This window comes from Haliotis asinina, chromosome 13 (genome assembly GCF_037392515.1).
Source record: "Haliotis asinina isolate JCU_RB_2024 chromosome 13, JCU_Hal_asi_v2, whole genome shotgun sequence".
NCBI lineage: Eukaryota > Metazoa > Mollusca > Gastropoda > Lepetellida > Haliotidae > Haliotis > Haliotis asinina.
The window spans coordinates 9,389,519-9,411,949 of NC_090292.1; the positions used below are offsets into that span (position 1 = coordinate 9,389,519).

Consider the following 22,431-nt stretch of genomic DNA (forward strand, 5'->3'; position numbering starts at 1 on the left):
TGTTGATTAATATTTTATTAGGAGCATATATTTGTTTTGTGCTCTGTGATGATTTATAGAGAATACTAAACGACCTTCCGTGTAATACCTATTTTATTAAACGAGTTAATGATTTGAAACTAAATCTTTAACGAGTTTAATGAAATGGTACTTCACGGAAGCGAGTTTAGTATCCTGCGAAACTGCGGCGCAGTTGCCTACAGTGTGAGGACTCAGCTTTCCGCAAGTATAATTGCGACAGCGACATTAGCATTGTGACGTCACAACTGTGATCCGTTTTCACGTCATACGTCAAGCGGTATTACACTAGTGTATTATTGCCGTAAAGATATTATTCTGCAGTATCTCCAACGGGCGAACAATGACACGCTTTCGCTCGTTTGATACCAAATCATTAACTCGTTTACTAAAAATGGTATTACACGGAAGGTCGTTTAGCATCCTCTATATCTGTTATACTCTAGCAATTGTGCTATCCACTAATTACATGATTCGCGTCTGGTTGGTTTTGACTGTATGACTTGTTCTTGTCACGATATGGCCGAAACGTTACCGTCCAGGCTGGCTATTCTCGAAACATTCGTAGCCCTACGAACTTCTTAAGCTATTCTTAACACATTGGCTATGATCAAAGTTAAGAATTCTTAGGGTTACGAACGTTTCGAGAATAATGGCCCAAGGACGTACAGCGTTAATGTTGACGAAATGGACTTTACTGTGTCATGTTCTAATCACAGGGGAGATCTTAATTTACAATGAATCGTGTTTTACTTTTTTTAATTTTTATTTTGTGAACATGAAACCTTAATTTGGACTGTATGATTTGTTCTTGTCACGATATGGCTAAAATGTTGCCGATGTGCTGTCTGAGTCATCCAATGGAGATTCAGAGGTCTAGGGACGTACGGCGTTGATGTTGACATAGTGGACTTCATAACACCTTGTCCTAATCACAGGGAAGAGAGCAGATTTTATCAATTTACAAGCAGGATTTTTATGGACATAAAACCTTCTGAATCCAATGTCATGGATATCCTTCAAGGTCTTTAATCTGCTTGTGCATTGCCGTCTATCACTGCAATCACCATGGTATTCTAGCAGCAGCTGCTTGACGTGCATGAGTTCTCCCGATGACGTCATTTCCGGCAGTGATGGCCACTCAGAGCCTTCCACATCGGCCTTGAGGACATCTATCACCTTCTGAAGATGTAAAAATGTGACCGGTGCTTAAAAATAAGTTTTATTTGTAAATCTAATATAGATATAGAACAGACACCTCGAAACACCTTGAAGAGTCAAATGCCCCTAGTTGGTTCATAAGCCAAAATGGTGAAAATGCAGTGCACTTCTCTCCACCGGATTGGATACCCCGTGTGACTACAGAGCAGCGGTACCTTAAGAGGGCCCCTGCACGATAGCTAATGACAACCGTATTTAAATGAAAGCTAAATCTTTCGTGATTGTGAAAATCGACATCCAATCCGGTTGCCAGAAGTGCACTACATTTTCAACATGTTGAGGCTCTGGGCCTAGGTTTTCGGAGCACTCGTAGTGCTAAGATAGTGCTCAGTACCATACATTAACATTAACTTATGACTATCTTAGCGCTAAGATAGCTTCGAAAATCTGGGCCCTGGCTTCTTGACCTAATAACCCAGGCAGCATGCCATCTTCGACGTAGCTGATGCTCGGCACCGTCCGTTAATATCGGCATCGTTACATAGCGCAGGGCCGACAGTGGCCGACAGCGGCCGACAGTGGCCGACACCTAGCTAACACATAATAGTTTCCAAACATTTCATAATGTTCCAAACTGGTTTATAAAAACTTATTTTCGGATTCCAAGTTAGAATTATAGAAACGCACCCAAGTAATAAAAAACAAACAAAAATCCATTACACAACCCCCCACCCCAACCCCCACCCTCAAGGTTTAGTTTAAACAATTCCACTAATTTTACTATAAATATATTTCAACATGTGACTAACTAGATTAATGTGTGTTTTGGGAGTCCAGTTCATGTAATAACTGGTTATTATGTAGAGGAACATTGTCAGTTTAATTGTAGAAACGGGAGGGAATGAGACACAAGCATTCAGGTAGATAAAACAGTGGTGAGGGTTTTTTAAGAATTACGTAGAATAATCCATGAGCTGAGAATGAGTAAACGTAAGTATCTGTATTGTATCATTGTGTATACTTGTTGATGGCGTTTGGGGTTTTTATTGCCAAACAGAATTTGTCCCTGCACTCAGTCTCTGACAAATGGGTTTGTGGCTGCTATTCAATGTGATTTGATTCTGTTACCAAATTAAGCTTGGTTTGACTTTATACACTACCTATACATAATTTCAGAAAAAAGAGATCAAGGCAAAACCAAAGAAGAAGAAGAAGAAGATTCTGAAATAATCTCGAAAAGTGTACGGTTTTTCTGAAAAACAGATGTATAAAGCGTGTTGATCACATGTCTGACATTCTTTTTTTTGTATTTGTTGTTATGTTTTCTTATTAAGAGTGGACGTATAACATTATTGTTAATGGCTAATGTTTTACTGAAAAGTCAGAATCACATCTTATATATATATATGTGTGTGTGTGTGTGTGCGCGCGCGCGTCTATATATATATATATATCGTTTTAGAACAATAATTTAGCACATTAAATTGAATGCTTTTCCGATAGCTGATCGAAAATGACGTTTACGTACTTATCGCCAGTGTATTAATTTCCAGGGACGCTGAACGGAGTCAGTTGACCATGAGCAAGTTGTAAAACACTAAGAAATTGTAATCCCCAAACATAACATGTGCTCCAATGCACTAAACTACATTTCCCATATTTCAGGTTTAAAACGACATGACAATTTTGCCAGTCTGGCAAGTGCCAAGGTAACACCGCCCAGTAAGACGACCTTGGGTAATTTCCATTCACGATGAGTACTCGGGTATACCTACCCCTGTGTGATTTAGCATTTTCTTGAAAGTCTTAAGCGTGTGCAGTTCCCATCCTCCACGGTCTGTGTCAGTCCCGCTTATTCCCATCTTTAGAAACTGGACATGGTTGGACCTCTTGTAACTGGTCTGCATCATGCTGAAACATTTCAATTGGAAGTTTACATGTTTCAAGCTATATGAAGGTGGTCTGTCCAGTCTGGACCAAACATTCAAGTGATTGACATTTTGCGGATCATTGATGGTAACTGGGACACGATGACACGCATATCCTTAGACCATTAGATCCCGTTAGTCGTCTTGTACAAAGATGGGGTGCCCAACACCTACTGAAACTCGAATCTTCACGGGAACGCAAATACCACCCTGTGGTGGTACTGCAGAATGAATGAGTGAGTGAGTTTAGTTTTACGCCGCTATCAACAAAATTCCAGCTATATGGCGTTGGTCTGTAAATAATCGAGTATGGATCAGACAATCCAGTGATCAACAGTATGAGCATCGATCTGGGCAATTGGTAACGTCACCGAGCCTGACCATCCGATCCCGTTAGTCACTTTTCACGACCAGCGTAGTCGCCTTTTATGGCAAGCCCGGGTTGCTGAAGGATTATTCTGCCCTGGGACCTTCACTGGTCAGTCCTTTATGGCAAGCATGGGTTGTTGAAGGTCTATTCTACCCCGGGTAGTCCTTGACGGGTCAGCCCTTTATGGCAAGCATGGGTTGCTGAAGGCATATTTTATCCCGGGACCTTCACTGGTCAGCCTTTTATGGCAAGCATGGGTTGTTGAAAGTCTGTTCTACCCCGGGACCTTCACTGGTCAGCCTTTTATGGCAAGCATGGGTTGTTGAAGGTCTATTCTACCCCGGGATCTTCACGGGTCAGCCTTTTATGGCAAGCATGGGTTGTTGAAGGTCTATTCTACCCCGGGACCTTCACTGGTCAGCCTTTTATGGCAAGCATGGGTTGTTGAAGGTCTATTCTACCCCGGGACCTTCACGGGTCAGCCTTTTATGGCAAGCATGGGTTGTTGAAGGTCTATTCTACCCCGGGACCTTCACGGGTCAGCCTTTTATGGCAAGCATGGGTTGTTGAAGGCCTATTCTACCCCGGGACCTTCACGGGTCAGCCTTTTATGGCAAGCATGGGTTGTTGAAGGTCTATTCTACCCCGGGACCTTCACGGGTCAGCCTTTTATGGCAAGCATGGGTTGTTGAAGGCCTCTTCTACTCCGGGTAGACCTTCACGGGTCAGCCTTTTATGGCAAGCATGGGTTGCTGAAGGCCTAGTCTACACCGGGTAGACCTTCACGGGTCGGTATTGCTGGACTACTGCTACATTACTTAACTGACTCACTCACTCACTATATGGTGACGGTCTGTACATAGTCATTGAGAGGCGATGAAGTGTCAACTAAGTCGGCGAGTGGACCATCCGATAACGTTAGGCGCCCCATAGGACATGTATGGGTTTCTGAAGGCCAGTTCTAACCGGATCTCTCACGGGTGTGGTGCATTTGTAAACGACGCTGACGTAGAAAATAGTGTGTTGTGAAGTTGGACAGCGTGAGTGCGTATTATATCAACCATAGCGCCTTGTTAATAATCGAGTCCGGAGACACCAATAACACTGTGAAATTGTTATGAAGACACACAATAACCGAAGTCAGCGAGTGAGAAATTCAATTTCTAAAGAAGCTTTTTCGACAAACATGAATGACTGTAGATACGTTTACGTGACACAGAGGCAACTAAACATTCACGAAACATACTGGGGACTCACCTTGGATCGAACGAAAATACATCACATTCATAACTTTTGGCTGTATCGTCGTCAAATGAAAACTCATTGTTGATTCTGAAACGTAAATAATATAAAGAACCTGTCTGTCGATTCCCAAACTGAAATAGGAAAATAAGAAGTTAATCCAGAACACGTCACAATTTAATTCTGGACTCACAAAAGTCCAGAAACTCTCAGCACAGTGGCCACTCTCTCACAAGCGATTTCGCAAAATTAAACAGGCAACTGTTATGTATATGTGCTAAGGATGAATAAATGAAAATTTTTTTTTCGAAAACTCAAAATTTAAACTCGCTCGCCCATGGGTGAACAGTGGCCAATGGGTATGCCCATGGGCAGGCCCATGGGCGACAGTGTTTCATTTCATCCAGAATAAATGTTTTGGAGGTTGTAAATGAATGAAAAAATGTTGATAAGTATCATGACACAAATGTCAGCTTGTTGTGACTTGACTCTGCTAACTGACAGCGATTTTAAAAAATCTCGCCCATGGGTGAAAAACATATTGGCCCATGGACGAGAATAATTAATTTCATTGAAACTACATGTTTTGTTCCAGGCTTTGCAGCTTTTCAATGAATGAACGTGTATTTATTATTGAAATTAAGCTTCTTTGACTTAATTCGGCTAATTTAAAGTGATTTTTCAAAACACCTCGCCCATGGGCGAAAACCATTTGGCCCATGGGTGAGAAGATTTACTTTTACTCAAAATACACCTATTCCCATGGTTTGGAGGTTGTGAATGGATGAAAGTATGTTCATAAGTATCATGTCACAAAATTCAACTCATTTTGAATTAATTCCGTTAATTTAGAGCTATTTAACAAAATCTCACCCATGGGCGAAAAACATTTTGGCCCATGGGCGAGAATATTTCCTTTTACCCCAAACACATCTTTTCCAATATTTGGAGGCTGTAAATGAATGAAAGTACATTTATGAGTATCATGACAGAAATTTCAACTCATTTTGAATTAATTCCTCTAAATGAGAGCAATTTTGAAAACTCTCGCCATGGGAGAAAGACATTTTGGCCCATGGGCGAGAATATTTGCCTTCACTCAAAATACATCTTTTCCTGTGGTTTGGAGGTTGTAAATGAATGAGGATATATTTATGAGTATCATGGCACAAAATCCAACTCATTATGACTTAATTCTGCTAATTGAGACCGATTTTCAAAAACATCTCGCCCATGGGCGAAAAACATTGGGCCCATGAGCGAAAATATTTCCTTTTCACTCCAAATACATCTTTTCTAATGTTTTGGAGGATGTAAATGTATGAAAGGGCCATTGTGAGTATCCTGACACAAAATTCAACTGATTTTGACTTACTTTTGCGAATTCAGGAAGATTTTTAAAAATTATGCCAGAATAATCACTTTTACTCAAAATACATCTTTTCCTGTGTTTTTGATTTTGTAAATGAATGAGGATATATTTGTAAGTATCATGGCACAAAATTCAACTCATTCTGCTAATTTGTAACAAGTACAAGAATCTGGATTTCCACTTAGTGTTTTTTTATTGTCTTGGGAGTTGTAAATTTATGAATGAAAGTGTGTTTATAATTATCACGACAAAAAAATGAAATCATTCCGGTCTTAATTCGACTAATCTCTCTCGTGGACGAAAATATTTTCGTTTGCTTGTTTTCTTTATTTTGCAAACATATGGTTTAAAAATAGATGAAATTCTAATGACAATTCAGTTTAATTTCGTGAGTTTAGTTTTATGTCGCACTCAGTAATATCCCAGCAATATGGCGGCGGCTTGTAGATAATCGTGTTTGGATCAGACAATCCGGTGATCAACAGCATGAGCATCTACCTGCACAATTGGGAACAGCAAAAGTCAGCGAGTCTGACCACCCGATCCCGTTAGTCACCTCTTACGACAAGCATAGTCGCCTTTTATGGCAAGCATGGGTTGTTGAAGCCCTCTTCTACTCCAGATCTTCACGGGTCCCGAACACAGAGCTTTACATCCAGCAACATATACAATACACTTAGGATACTAAGCCTTGAGATTCTTTTGAATTTAGGTATTCTATAAATATACCAAAATTCAACCGATATCTATGAAGTTGAAGTTATTTGTGAAGGCACTAATCAAGAGTGACCAAACTCCAGTGACTATGCTGGGACACATTAATAAACGGTGTTGTGAGATCTTTAAACTGTATTGAAATATGTCTTGTCAATTCCACTGACATTCGCCAAATGTACCTACCTAGTAGTTTTAAGTGTACCTACCCAGTTTAGCATGTTTCGTTTTAATAGTGTGGTCTCCATTTTTAGTAATTCCCGTTTGCCCGTCTTCGTTCGAGGTTTTATGGGGTATTCTCCTATTTGTCAGACCAGAAATAATCTACAACAGGGGTAGGTCACTCGCTTGTTTTCTTTACCATTTGTACTAATTAGTATGCGCCTCCTCATGCTCCAATGCACACAGTGACCTGATTCGTCTCCATCGCAACTTAGGCTGCGTTTAACAGTACTTCAGCCAGTTTACTGTATCAGTCGAAATCTTACAATGAATGAATGAATGAATGAAGAGCAAGAAGTATATGTGAATGAATGAAAGAAATAATAAAAGAAAGAAGTACATATGTGAATGAATGAAAGAATAAATGATACACCACGGCCTTCCCTTCCAAAACATGCTAAAGAACGCAAAACTATCGTTAGATCACATGTGTTAACATCAGCTTGTCTCCCTGGTCAGACGTAACAATTGTCGGACAGGTTAAAACAACAAACTATCTGGTTGACTGCACAGCTGCCTGTTGACGTAGTATACCCACATCACCTACTTTTCCTGCGTAACCTTCATCTACATCACCCTTAATATATTGAGCAGAGAGCACAGAAGGCCTTAAAACTGTAACCACTGAACCGTGGCGTCTCTCTGCTCCCAAGTTCCCAAGTGGGGGTGTCCTTTTCTACCTATTCCATTAATCTTTAAAACATCTAACAAGCTCAACGCATGCATTTGTTACTCAAATGTGATGTTATACATATCATAAGAGTATTTTTTTATGTGTTATTCAGTTGATAAATTATTATTTCATGATATATATATGTACATTATTTTGGTTCGATTCTGTAACTACCCACATTATGACATTGAGACCATTCTGATTTATCGAGTAAAATACGATTGTATAGTTTTGAGTTTGAATCTTGGCATATTTTACCGGTTTGCCACTTTTGCACTCTACCTTTTTAAAGGGGGCGTGCATATTTTGGTGGTTCTTAGTATTCCATCTATTCATTTGGATTTATTAATTTATTTGTTTTTGTTTTGTTTTTTTACTGCTAGCGGGCCTGTTACTCTGCTTTGATAACTGTAAATTTATTCAGACGTTTGACGAGCGGAACATGAAGTGTTGTTATCATGTATGTTATGTAATTATATTATTGGTATGTTTATGCTTGCCAATCCAGTCCCCATTACTTGAGGAGATTAGTTTAAACTATGGATTAACGTATCCATACTATTAATGTGTAATCATTATATCGGGCTATGAGGAATACGTAAGGTAATCAAGATTGACTTTGCGTTTACTTTTCTATTTTTTAAATAAATTTTCACTATTTTTGCTACACTCGAACAGATTTACTTTGGCTTTCGTGATTGTGGTCTCTAAGTATTTTAGAAATTATGTTGTTGAGACAACTCGAACTGTTGATCTGCAGTCTTTCAAAATTCATTTTCACGAGATATATTCTCCCTTTTACCAGTTCTCAAAATGAACATATAGCTGTTTACACAAAGGTATCTTCCCGTAAAATAAGTAGGACGAAACGTGAAGCATAGCAGCTTTACTGAAGCCATAACTGATTGCCATAACTGAAGTTGTTAAAATGATCCTGAAAACTGTCATTTTCAACATTCACCTTGCAAGCAATTTTACCAAGAAACTAAATAACTCATTACTAATGGAAGGAGTGAACTGAAAGCCCATTTTATTAACTGAAGTCACTGATTGAACTCGCTAACATCGATTCACTTACATTCTGGTACACGTGTCTTATTCGTTCCTGAGGACACACATTTTACTTTTTTATAGAAAATCCGTGTCTAATCCCATAAAACAACACCGTTGTCACTACACCAAACGATTTTGACCTCGACCTAAAACAAAGGTTTAACTTACAGGACTACCTGTAAGATATCCCTTTCTTGATAACAAGTTTAACAGCTACACCGAAATGCTGCTTACCTTATAAGAAGTTGTATATCCATATTTTTTTCCAAATGATCATGACCTGAACAGATATTACTTTGTCAGAGACTTCATGAGTTTCAAGTTCTAATCCACACACTGATTTCCATTTTTTCATCATTTTGACTTTTATTTCAGTTTGTTGAATATCTCAGCATAACTCGCAAAGACAATGGAAACTGAGCGGAACGATGACGTTTTCTGTTTCTTCCGCGTTCACTTACGTAATTTCCGCAAAGCGCCTACGACAATTTGCGCCGAAAAAGTTATGTCTCGTCCGCTGGTCTCGTTTATTGGAGTATAACAGCTGCCGCTTTCAAGTGTATTTTACTTGTCATATACACAATTCATCCATGGATCACATTAGGTCATTAGGGGACACCAGTTTTGAAATGGACAGGTGTTCGTGAGTGTATATGGATGAAAAAGACTGATTGCGCAAGACGCGCAGCCAAAAATCTCACATTCAAAGGAAATCTCGAATTGATTGTTTTATAAGGCGTCGAGCTGACCGGTTGGTTTTGGTGTTGTGTATAAACCTCCTTTGCAAGAACTTTGTCAAACATACCTGCTTTGTCCTTTTGCAAGACCTGCACATATTAGTCTTTGAAAGACATTGACATTTATGTGCAGGTGCTCTGGAAAACCTTGTCCGGCCCGATATTCCTTCCAATTTAGTTATTGTGTGCATGCTGCATTTCAATTTTGGAAATGTGCTTAAACATATTTTGATTCTCAAAGAATGTGGTTCGTTTAGCAAGCAAAATATTGCTTTGATTAACACTTCACCAGTACTATACAATATTACAGAATACACAAAACCGGATACACAAAACGACAAATTATAGCATTGTGATTAGGGGTATATGGGGTTATAGGAGTCCCTTTTTATCCACCGAGACAAGTCCTACACGCCCTGGTGGGGTGTGGATTCGGGGAGGGGGTAACGGAGTCGATGACCAAGACACACGTACTCCATACGCTATCATGGTCTTCCTTACTGCTTGAAGATCGACATTTTCTAACTGTGGTCTATGATGACTTCGGTGAACGGAAAAGAACTTATTCACTGTGAAAACCAGAAAATAGTTGAATCCGTCCACGATTTTATCATAAAACACAAAGCTTGATTTTTAATTTTTTAACAGGAAACTAATTAACTTGTCAAAAACCTTCTCACAAATGTTCAGTGTTTCTACAAAGAGCTAGTCAGACACAACAAACCATAATTCTATTTTTCGTGTTTACTTATATGATAGATGTATTTGATGTAATGATATGTATGCATATGTTATTATATGATAGTTAATATGGATGACGACACATGCTTCATTTATATTTTGTATTATATGCTGTATGGGTGAGGTACTGTAAAGCTTGTTCACCAGTCCCAATCAGAGTTACAAAACACACAAAAATACAACAACATGGAGATGTGTGGAGAAAATAGAGACATATGGAGAACAGCAATGTCATAACTGAACAGAAATCATTCCCTCTATTGGTGAAGGCCGTGTGGGATTAGTTAAACAAAGAAATCTAGTCGACCATGCCTCCTAATCCTCTTACTCCTTAAACAAACGACTTGCCTGGGCTGTCTACAATTGAATTGAAATTTTTGTAAATTCGATGTTTCGGGTATTACGTAAGGAGGTAATCAGGTGTCAACACTATGGCGTTCGACGCTCCGGACATGAAGGAAAACCAAATACGTTATAAAGTACAGTAATGTGGTCACTATGAGCGAGGCAGACAGTCTGATGAGCACAGCTCATTACGGAAATCTCTTGTCTTTGGAGCTGCTCGTTGAGACGCTGAAGTCTTCTGTCAAGTTCTTCTTTATTCTTTATTGTGGCCACTGTGTCACAATATGCAGTTTACATTGCTCACAGACCCTCGATTCACGATGACGCCAACTTTCTTGACTACTGTTCGTGCGACGACTATCATTCAGGAATTGGTTCCACAGCTCATTCTTTCACCGAAGTCCTTGTGTATGTGTTTTAGCTCGTTAATTAGCGTAGAGACGAGTCTTCTGCTATTCTCGGGTATTCTCGGGCACAAGTTCTCCAAGGTAGTCGACGCTCCGGGTGTCATTAGAACAGTGTTGAGTACTGTCACACTCCACTGCTTTTCGACAGTCCTGTTGTGTATTTGATAAAACAATCGACAATCCGGGTGTGAACCAAAAGAGGATACCACCATTCTCATCGGTGGATGACATGGGATGAAGAAAACCCGCATACTCTTCATCACATTGCTACACCGTATTTACCATAACAAATGTTTAAATATCACTTTATGTAAATAGAGCATCAAAACAAGCTGAAACCATGTATTATATTAACATGGTACTACCTATAGTCGATTCGAACCACTGCGTTACAGTTCACTGACTGGATGCAGGCTTTTCCCACGTGGCGGGGTAAAACTTACAGGTCACATGCAACGTAAAACACAACTTTGGTACCTTTCGGTATGCACTTACTGAAACAAACCATAAAAAATGCCAATTCAACCTATAAAGTGGAAAAAAACGCGATGAAAAAAAAGCCCGCGAAATCGGAGTTCAAACGTTTCACTAAATTCCCCCCAGCGCTGGGGGGAAAACTGGTTTCAACAGCTGTGCAGCGCTGCGTCCATAACGCATGCGCAGTGAATAGGTTCGCGGAGCTTGAAACAGTATGCATGACCAAGTCTTTGAAGGGCATTTAGAAGTGAAATGCATAAGAATGAAGATTTTATGGATGTCAACTTCTTTATATGAGAACACAACGTTTCGGAGTTAATGCTTACTCCTTCATCAGGTGATTGAGAATGGGGTACAGAGCTATATTTATATGTACAGGTAAAGCAATAACAAAGTAACAAGTGGAATGACTTAACGAAAGCTGGAAGCCAGTATAAACAAGCGCTGATTGGAAACCGACAGTTATGATAACAATGATAGAAGCCAATGGTAATACATACAGATGATGGGGTATGTTTACATAACACAGGTAGGGGGTAAGGACGATGTACATGATAGGGGAAAAGGGTGGAAGCCAATGGTGGATGGTGTTTACATAACACATGGTTGGGGATAAGGATGATGTACATGACTGCATGAGGGTTGATGGGGGTAGATGATGTACAAACACAAGTAGATAAGGATGTACACGGGTAGATTGGCTATACATGGATTACATAGATACATAGATAGAATGTACACAGATAGATGAGATTAATTTATCAATAAGTCCCAGGCACTTGGTAGGTACAATCCTTGGACACGGTTGATTGCTGGTTTCTGTCTCCGGATCTCGATGGCTTCTTGCAGTTTCCTTTGGCGCCAGTTGTTGTTGTTGGTAGATAGTATCCTAGTGTCCTCCCATCGGATTGAATGTCCAGGGTTCTTGAGAATGTGTTCAGAGATGGCCGATTTCTGGTCGAGTTTGCTGACAGAGGTCTGGTGTTCCTTCATTCTGGTGTTGATTGGTCTCAGCGTTTCTCCAATGTATCGGTCGCCACAGTTGCAAGGGATCTGGTAGATGCATCCTCTCGGGTTAGGGTGTTCACAGCTGGGTCCTTTACCGTTGGCTTTTAGGTAGGTCTTGATGGTCTTGCCACTGAAGAAGGTGACATCGATGCTGGCTTTGGTCTTGATGAGGCGTGATATTTGATGACTGATGGGGCCAAGGTAGGGTATGGTTACTCTGATGGGTGATGGAGAAGGCTTGAGGCGGGGTTCTCGGTCCTTGAGGGTCTTGTTGATGGTGGCTGTGACGAGCTGGGGAGGGTAACCGTTTAGTGTGGTGAATGTCTTTCTGAGGTGGTCCAGTTCATTGTTTAGGGCATCAGGATGGCAGAGGGCTTTGGCACGTCTGGTAAGGGTGGCGATGATAGCTTGCTTGATCTGAGGATGGTGGCAGGAGTTGTAGTGGATGTACTGGTCGGTGTGCGTCGGCTTGCGGTATACTGACCCAGCTGTGAACACCCTAACCCGAGAGGATGCATCTACCAGATCCCTTGCAACTGTGGCGACCGATACATTGGAGAAACGCTGAGACCAATCAACACCAGAATGAAGGAACACCAGACCTCTGTCAGCAAACTCGACCAGAAATCGGCCATCTCTGAACACATTCTCAAGAACCCTGGACATTCAATCCGATGGGAGGACACTAGGATACTATCTACCAACAACAACAACTGGCGCCAAAGGAAACTGCAAGAAGCCATCGAGATCCGGAGACAGAAACCAGCAATCAACCGTGACCAAGGATTGTACCTACCAAGTGCCTGGGACTTATTGATAAATTAATCTCATCTATCTGTGTACATTCTATCTATGTATCTATGTAATCCATGTATAGCCAATCTACCCGTGTACATCCTTATCTACTTGTGTTTGTACATCATCAACCCCCATGTAAACATGCCCATCACCCTCATGCAGTCATGTACATCATCCTTATCCCCAACCATGTGTTATGTAAACACCATCCACCATTGGCTTCCACCCTTTTCCCCTATCATGTACATCGTCCTTACCCCCTACCTGTGTTATGTAAACATACCCCATCATCTGTAATGTATTACCATTGGCTTCTATCATTGTTATCATAACTGTCGGTTTCCAATCAGCGCTTGTTTATACTGGCTTCCAGCTTTCGTTAAGTCATTCCACTTGTTACTTTGTTATTGCTTTACCTGTACATATAAATATAGCTCTGTACCCCATTCTCAATCACCTGATGAAGGAGTAAGCATTAACTCCGAAACGTTGTGTTCTCATATAAAGAAGTTGACATCCATAAAATCTTCATTCTTATGCATGACCAGTGTCTGAGGTCGTGAGCAGTAGTCTAGTCTTGGTTGTGTACATAAACAAGTAAATAATCTTCTCGTTTACGTAAAACAACTTGTTGATTGTGGTAAGCAGTCTCTGTCTCAGAGAAAGCTCAGTGTCTGGTTTATTCACACCTATATGTCTGCCTGCCTGCCTGTCTGCTAAAGACAACATGCAATACACAGCTTTAATCATTGACCACATGCAATTTGAACTTAACACCTATCAGACTATACGACATAAAGAAAATAAGTTGATTTGCACCCGAGTCCCGTGTCTGCCACATTATGTAATTAGGCACGTGTGATACACATGACATGTTTTTATGTCTGTGGGTTGCAAACAAATTACATTCACTTTTTTCGGATGACTGGATCTGATGGAAACATGTGCAAACTCTTGTCAGTTTCAAGTCCTGCTTTGTACTTGGACGAATGACAGATTCCAGCCACGCAGTAGTTTACCATCTCTACTGACAAGATTTTTTATTGGATCGAGCGCAAATTCAAAGAACATGTATTTTCTAAACCCAACATCTGTATAAACATTCTTCATGGATAACGACTTCTTTTCGTGTATATGATTTTGTTTGACAACAGTATATGAATCCATACTGAAACGACGCATCAAGCACACAAAAAGAAGTTGTTATCCATAAAGAATCTTACTTTCTTGTGACTGGCTATACTTCTAAAATGCCCATCAAACAGATCATCTTTCTGTACACACAATCAGCCCTCAGCATATCAGCAAATGAGACAGCCAATCGGAAGCCGTCGTTACACTTGAGTGCATATCCATCCGCTATGACTGGGTTCGGTCTCCCGAGGGCTTCGTTTCGGGGGAAGTAAGCCCAAGTACAAATTATTGCACTTTTGAATCGCGATTATAATTGTGTTTATTTGTTTTTTCAAAAGCAGCAATGTATATTATATGTCATGAATAAGTGATAAATGTGTTTTAATTATGTTTGATTTTTTGGTTGCATGTGACCTTTAATGATCTATTCTCCCTCGCAAGGCCACGTGACCCAATCAGAAATGGACATTCTTAAATGGGGTAGGAGAAATGTGCCCTGTACGTTCTTATGAACCTTGATCTTTCAGGTACATTTCATCAGTTGTGTACAAATAATGGTCTAGAATAATGTTTCAAACACTTTAATACGTATTGATGCAGGGGTTCCATATATGTTCTGGTTTACGTCCCGCTCGTCAAACGTCAGAATAAATTTACAGGTATCAAAGCAGACTCACTCGCTGGGCCACTTGCAATAAAAAACCCAAACAAAGCAAAAACAGGTAAATCAGTTCATTTAAACAAATAGATGGAATACTAAAAAACACCTAAATATTAGTATGCACGCCCCATTTAAAAAGATAGAGCGCTAAAGTGGCAAGATTCAAACTCAAAACTATTCAATCGTATTTTACTCGATAAATCAAAATGGTCTCAATGTCATAATGTGGGAAGTTACAGAATCCAAGCAAAATATGTTACATGTTTATGTAAGATTTATTTAGCAAAGCCAGAAAAATCCCCGACAAACACGGCCGCTTCTCCTCAATATGTGGGTTTGTGAGAGTGAGGGTACTCCCTACAAGGCTCACTCCCATTAGTTAACAAGGCGTCCTCCCATTTTATGTATTTTTTACTCGATAGGTACGGAAAATTAATTAGGCGATGTGGGTATGTCATGACTGGTTGATTTCTCAGGATCAGGTGAATTGGGTATGGCAGAGTCGATATACTATGACCAGAGGGGATTTAGCAACCATGTTGGAGTGAAGGAATGACAAAACTCTGTAATAGATTGATGAGTGTCTTTTTTAAGCATTATGAAAATGGGAATGGTAAATTAACACAAAATGTCCTAGACCTGTCCAGCGTGTCATACATATATATATATATATCATAAAATAATAATTTATCAACTGAATAATACATAAAAATACTCATATGATTATGTATAACATCACATTTTATTAAAAAGATGCTTGCGTTGAGCTTGTTAGATGTTTTAAGATTAATGGAAGAGGTAGAGAAGGACACCCCCACTTGGGAACTTGGGAACAGAGAGACGCCACGGTTCAGTGGTTACAGCTGTAGGGCCTTCTGTGCTCTCTGCTCAATATATTAAGGGTGGTGATGTAGATGAAGGAAAAGTAGGTGATGTGGGTATACTACGTCAACAGGCAGCTGTGCAGTCAACCAGACAGTTTGTTGCTTTAACCTGTCTGACAATTGTTACGTCTGACCAGGGAGACAATAACAAGCTGATGTTAACACATGTTATCTAACGATAGTTTTGCGTTCTTTAGCATGTTTTGGAAGGGATGGCCGTGGTGTATCATTTATTCTTTCATTCATTCACATATGTACTTCTTTCTTTTATTATATCTTTCTCATTCATTCAGATATAGTCTGGTTCATAATTATTGAGAATTTTTCTTCTTACTTTGAGCTATCATAACACCTCAGCTGATTCACTGATACTTAAAACTAAGTAATGGTATAAGGGAGGTAACTCATCTTGGCCTACTGAGTATAGTACAATTAGAGTTACCTCCCCTGAATTTGTAGCAGACGTCATTTTACTCAGCACTGTCAACAATGTCTGCTGAAGATAAAAGAAGGTTGATTTATGAGTTGTGTAATCAAGGAATTGATGATGTAAATACATTGGCAGAGAGAACAGGAACTCCTCTTTCTACTGTGTATAGGATTAGGAAGAATTGTAAAGAGGGAAAGGATTTTGGGCACCAGAAAGGAGCAGGGAGATCCAGAAAATTGGACTTCTCAGATCGCGTCCGGCTGGGAATTTTAGCGTCTAAAAAGCAAAGGGCAAGCATCTCCAACATCAGGTATGAAATGATAGAAAGGGGATCAACAGTTGTATCAAAATCTACAGTTAGAAGAAATTTGATTGATCTTGGATGGGAGAAAAAGACTGGAATTCCTTCTCCTCTCATGAAACAAGAACATAAAGACAGGCGTGTTGAGTGGTGTTTGGCACATGAAAACTTTAACTGGGAAAATGTAATTTTTACTGATGAAAGCTCAATATGGGTATATCCCAATAATGTGAAAATATGGACAAAGTCTGCGTCAGCACCGTTGTATCGACGACCTAAATACAGCCCAAAGTTTCATGTATGGCGAGGGATATCCTTATTAGGAACGACCCCGCTGTGTGTGTTTGAGGGAAATCTGACAAGTCAACGCTTCACTAACATATTAGATAATTTTCTCCTTCCAAGTGCACATGTGTTTTATGGAAATGACTGGATTTTGCAGCAAGATAATGTTCCTAAACACACCGCAAAACATGCCAAGAAGTGGTTTCAGGAGAAAAATGTGACTGCATTACCATTTCCTGCATATAGTCCTGACTTAAATCCCATTGAGAACATTTGGGGGATGATGAAGGAATGTGTGAATCAAAAGGGGTTGACAAAAATTGAAGACATGAAGAGAGAAGTGGTCCGATACTGGGACAGCATAACTCACGAAACACTAACCTCTCTGATAGGAAGTATGCCTACTCGTCTTAGACTGTGCCGTGAAGCTCAAGGAGACTTGATAAAATATTAAATTGTTACCTACACAACATGAAAAGGTCAGTTCACTTTCACAATACATTCAATTTTATCTGATTTGTTCTCGTTTAATAATATGAAATGCTTTAGCTATTCTCAATAATTTTGAAACATACTGTATGTACTTCTTTCTTTTATCATTTCTTTCATTCATTCACATATACTTCTTGCTCTTCATTCATTCATTCATTCATTGTAAGATTTCGACTGATACAGTAAACTGGCTGAAGTACTGTTAAACGCAGCCTAAGTTGCGATGGAGACGAATCAGGTCACTGTGTGCATTGGAGCATGAGGAGGCGCATACTAATTAGTACAAATGGTAAAGAAAACAAGCGAGTGACCTACCCCTGTTGTAGATTATTTCTGGTCTGACAAATAGGAGAATACCCCATAAAGCCTCGAACGAAGACGGGCAAACGGGAATTACTAAAAATGGAGACCACACTATTAAAACGAAACATGCTAAAGTGGGTAGGTACACTTAAAACTACTAGGTAGGTACATTTGGTGAATGTCAGTGGAATTGGCAAGACATATTTCAATACAGTTTAAAGATCTCACAACACCGTTTATTAATGTGTCCCAGCATAGTCACTGGAGTTTGGTCACTCTTGATTAGTGCCTTCACAAATAACTTCAACTTCATAGATATCGGTTGAATTTTGGTATATTTATAGAGTACCTAAATTCAAAAGAATCGCAAGACTTAATATTCTAAGTGTACTGTATATGTTGCTGGATGTAAAGCTCTGTGTTCGGGACCCGTGAAGATCTGGAGTAGAAGAGGGCTTCAACAACCCATGCTTGCCATAAAAGGCGACTATGCTTGTCGTAAGAGGTGACTAACGGGATCGGGTGGTCAGACTCGCTGACTTTTGCTGTTCCCAATTGTGCAGGTAGATGCTCATGCTGTTGATCACTGGATTGTCTGATCCAAACACGATTATCTACAAGCCGCCGCCATATTGCTGGGATATTACTGAGTGCGACATAAAACTAAACTCACGAAATTAAACTGAATTGTCATTAGAATTTCATCTATTTTTAAACCATATGTTTGCAAAATAAAGAAAATAAGCAAACGAAAATATTTTCGTCCACGAGAGAGATTAGTCGAATTAAGACCGGAATGATTTCATTTTTTTGTCGTGATAATTATAAACACACTTTCATTCATATATTTACAACCCCCAAGACAATAAAAAAGCTATGAAAATTTAAGTGGAAGTCCAGATTCTTGTACTTGTTACAAATTAGCAGAATTAAGTCAAAATGAGTTTAATTTTGTGCCATTGATACATATGAATATATCCTCATTCATTTACAAAATCAAAAACACAGGAAGAGATGTATTTTGAGTAAAAGTGATTATTCTGGCATATTTTTAAACATCTTCCTGAATTCGCAAAATTAAGTCAAATCCAGTTGAATTTTGTGTCATGATACTCACAATGGCACTTTCATTCATTTATATCCTCCAAAACATTAGAAAAGATGTATTTGGAGTGAAAAGGAAATATTTTCGCTCATGGGCCCAATGTTTTTCGCCCATTAGGCGAGATGTTTTTGAAAATCGGTCTCAGTTAGCAGAATTAAGTCATAATGAGTTGGATTTTGTGCCATGATACTCATAAATATATCCTCATTCATTTACAACCTCCAAACCACAGGAAAAGATGTATTACAAGGTGATATTCTCGCCCATGGGCCAAAATGTCTTTCTCCCATGGCGAGAGTTTTCAAAATTGCTCTCATTTAGAGGAATTAATTCAAAATGAGTTGAAATTTCTGTCATGATACTCATAAATGTACTTTCATTCATTTACAGCCTCCAAATATTGGAAAAGATGTGTTTGGGGTAAAAGGAAATATTCTCGCCCATGGGCCAAAATGTTTTTCGCCCATGGGTGAGATTTTGTTAAATAGCTGTACATTAACGGAATTAATTCAAAATGAGTTGAATTTTGTGACATGATACTTATGAACATACTTTCATCCATTCACAACCTCCGAAACATGGAAAAAGATGTATTTTGAGTAAAGAAAATATTCTCACCCATGGGCCAAATGGTTTTCGCCCATGGGCGAGGCGTTTTGAAAAATCACTTTAAATTAGCCGAATTAAGTCAAAATAAGCTTAATTTCGTGTCAAGACACTAATAAATACACGTTCATTCATTGAAAAGCTGCAAAGCCTGGAAAAAAACATGTAGTTTCAATGAAATTAATTATTCTCGTCCATGGGCCAATATGTCTTTCACCCATGGCGAGATTTTTTAAAATCGCTGTCAGTTAGCAGAGTCAAGTCACAACAAGCTGACATTTGTGTCATGATACTTATCAACATTTTTTCATTCATTTACAACCTCCAAAACATTTATTCTGGATGAAATGAAACACTGTCGCCCATGGGCCTGCCCATGGGCATACCCATTGGCCACTGTTCGCCCATGGGCGAGCGAGTTTAAATTTTGAGTTTTCGAAATTTTGAGTTTTCATCCTTAGCACACATACATAACAGTTGCCTGTTTAATTTTGCGAAATCGCTTGTGAGAGAGTGGCCACTGTGCTGAGAGTTTCTGGACTTTTGTGAGTCCAGAATTAAATTGTGACGTGTTCCAGGGTAATAATAGAATAGTTCTAAAATTGTAACACAGCACTGGCTACGTGTACAAATCAATACACGTTATAGCAGAGTAATAATGAGTAATAATGATAATAGTATTCACATAGCAATCAAGTCCGTGATGACAGTATTCACATAGCAGTCAAGTCCATGATGACAGTATTCACATAGCAGTCAAGTTCGTGATGACAGTATTCACATAGCAGTCAAGTTCGTGATGGCAGTATTCACATAGCAGTCAAGTTCGTGATGACAGTATTCACATAGCAGTCAAGTCCGTGATGACAGTATTCACATAGCAGTCAAGTTCGTGATGACAGTATTCACATAGCAGTCAAGTCCATGATGACAGTATTCACATAGCAGTCAAGTCCATGATGACAGTATTCACATAGCAGTCAAGTTCGTGATGACAGTATTCACATAGCAGTCAAGTCCATGATGACAGTATTCACATAGCAGTCAAGTTCGTGATGACAGTATTCACATAGCAGTCACGTCCATGATGACAGTATTCACATAGCAGTCAAGTTCGTGATGACAGTATTCACATAGCAGTCAAGTTCGTGATGACAGTATTCACATAGTATACAAGTCCTTGATGGCAGTATTCACATGGCGTTCGCGTCCGTGATGATAGCATTCACACAGCAGTCAAGTTCGTGATGGTAGCAGTATTCAGAGTGGTCTTCCCAGAGTTTCTGTTTTATCTACGGTAATCACCTCATCAAATGCAGTGTCTGATACCTGACGGAATCGATTCGTCATCTGCTTGCTGTTATCAATAGATAGAAATCATGGTCCGTACCTATCTTAGACGATCACCCTTCATTCGTGCTTCATAATCGGTACCTTCACTTTGAACGAAGTACTAAGCTTCGTCAAACACTACGGTCATCAATTCTTCCAGCTTTGCCAATGGGGCAGCCATGTTTGTTTACAAGCTCGTCCGCAGAAGTCGCGACGACGTCGTCAATGAAATCTTAACGCTTAAGGATTCGCTTGGCGTGTTTGGAGTTTTGTAAAAGTAGTTCGTGGATTGACATAGTTAGCAGATTTGGATACCGAGTGTATCAGACTGCACCGATAGCACACATAGAAACAGTGAAAGTCAGTGGGTCAGGTGGGTCAAACCATGTCCATCGTAATGGGAAACTAGCGGGATCGACTGGTGAAGGTCGCTGGTGTTGTTTATGCGTGTCGATGTATCCGAGCTGCAAACATCGATGTCCATGAAGGCCGTCACTGGAATTCAGGTCAATTTCCGATTTTTACGACATCAAATTGAGATGAAGAAAGAGATTTTTTATGGTCATGCAACGTCTACACAGAAAAAATAAGTCCCATGAAATGCCTTCATTCTTCATCTCTTCAGCTTCTGGAATGCCAATCAAGGAAACAATCTGAGATGGCTAAAACAGCCGACACGACGATAGAATTGGTCTTCGCCAACCCAAACAGTGACTTTGTCTCAAGAGGAGACCAGAAGGATATGACTAGGGTTTGGGGCTCATGACGTCAAAACTGAGAGGAGACCAGCGGGATCGGCTATCCAGCTTGATGACGTGTTAGATCCATGTCTTCGTATTGCGGACGACTCATGACGTCAAGAACTGGATTGTCTGGTCCATATTCGATTATTTATACACCTACGTGTTATACCAGGAACAGCAAACAAATCATCAGGGAACAGCTCACCCAAAGGAGTACACAATGCAGGGTTTCACTGGACGGTACTGCTTATAGTCGCAAATCTCCCATCCTCCGTCTCCTATATTTCCCATCCGCAACTTCCGGTGGCATATCGTGTCGGTGTTGTCGAGGTAACTAGTGAAAAGAAATAAATCAACAGCTAATATACACGAAAGGAGAACACATTGACGCTTGTATGTTATTACTAATTTCGACAATATAAATGCTCCGTAGCTATGGCAACGGGGTCAGGGTTATGGCACGTACACGACATTTCCAATGTTTAGGTATGCAGTTTCGGGTTGGTTTGTTGTTTTATGCCACACTTGGTAATAGGCCAGTTGTATAGCCAACGTCGGTAAATAATCGGGTGTGGACAAGACTAACCAGTGATCAACCGCATGAGCATCAGTATGATGACATGTGTCAACAAAGTCAGCGAGTCTGAAGTCGCCTCTTACGACAAGCACCCAGCTAACATCACGTAAGTGGGCCGGTACTGGCATCGATCTGGCTTATGAAATATTAAGAACACTCATCCCACTATTTGTTAAGCATACCTGTGATATGTTCGAAAGGCCTCCTCGTCTGACATTCTCTCAATCTCGTACTTTGTCGGAAGGACAACCTAAACATGCCCAAAACATGAATGTAATCAAATACCAAATGGTTCCTGTCATGTGCCCAAAA

The 22,431-nt window shown here is 39.9% G+C and overlaps 1 protein-coding gene across 1 annotated transcript in view; it reads right to left on the reverse strand.

Moving 5' to 3' along the window:
- The window catches only part of LOC137260058 (probable methyltransferase-like protein 24), a 54,368-nt gene continuing 31,937 nt past the window's right edge, over positions 1 to 22,431 (reverse strand). Inside the window, exons 5-9 of the mRNA XM_067797748.1 lie at positions 22,302 to 22,369; positions 21,748 to 21,876; positions 4,735 to 4,809; positions 2,955 to 3,090; positions 1 to 1,200 (exon numbers count right to left, since the gene is read on the reverse strand). Of these exons, the coding sequence (XP_067653849.1) occupies positions 895 to 1,200; positions 2,955 to 3,090; positions 4,735 to 4,809; positions 21,748 to 21,876; positions 22,302 to 22,369 (714 nt within the window). The 3' untranslated portion in view covers positions 1 to 894. The remainder of the gene's footprint in view (positions 1,201 to 2,954; positions 3,091 to 4,734; positions 4,810 to 21,747; positions 21,877 to 22,301; positions 22,370 to 22,431) is intronic.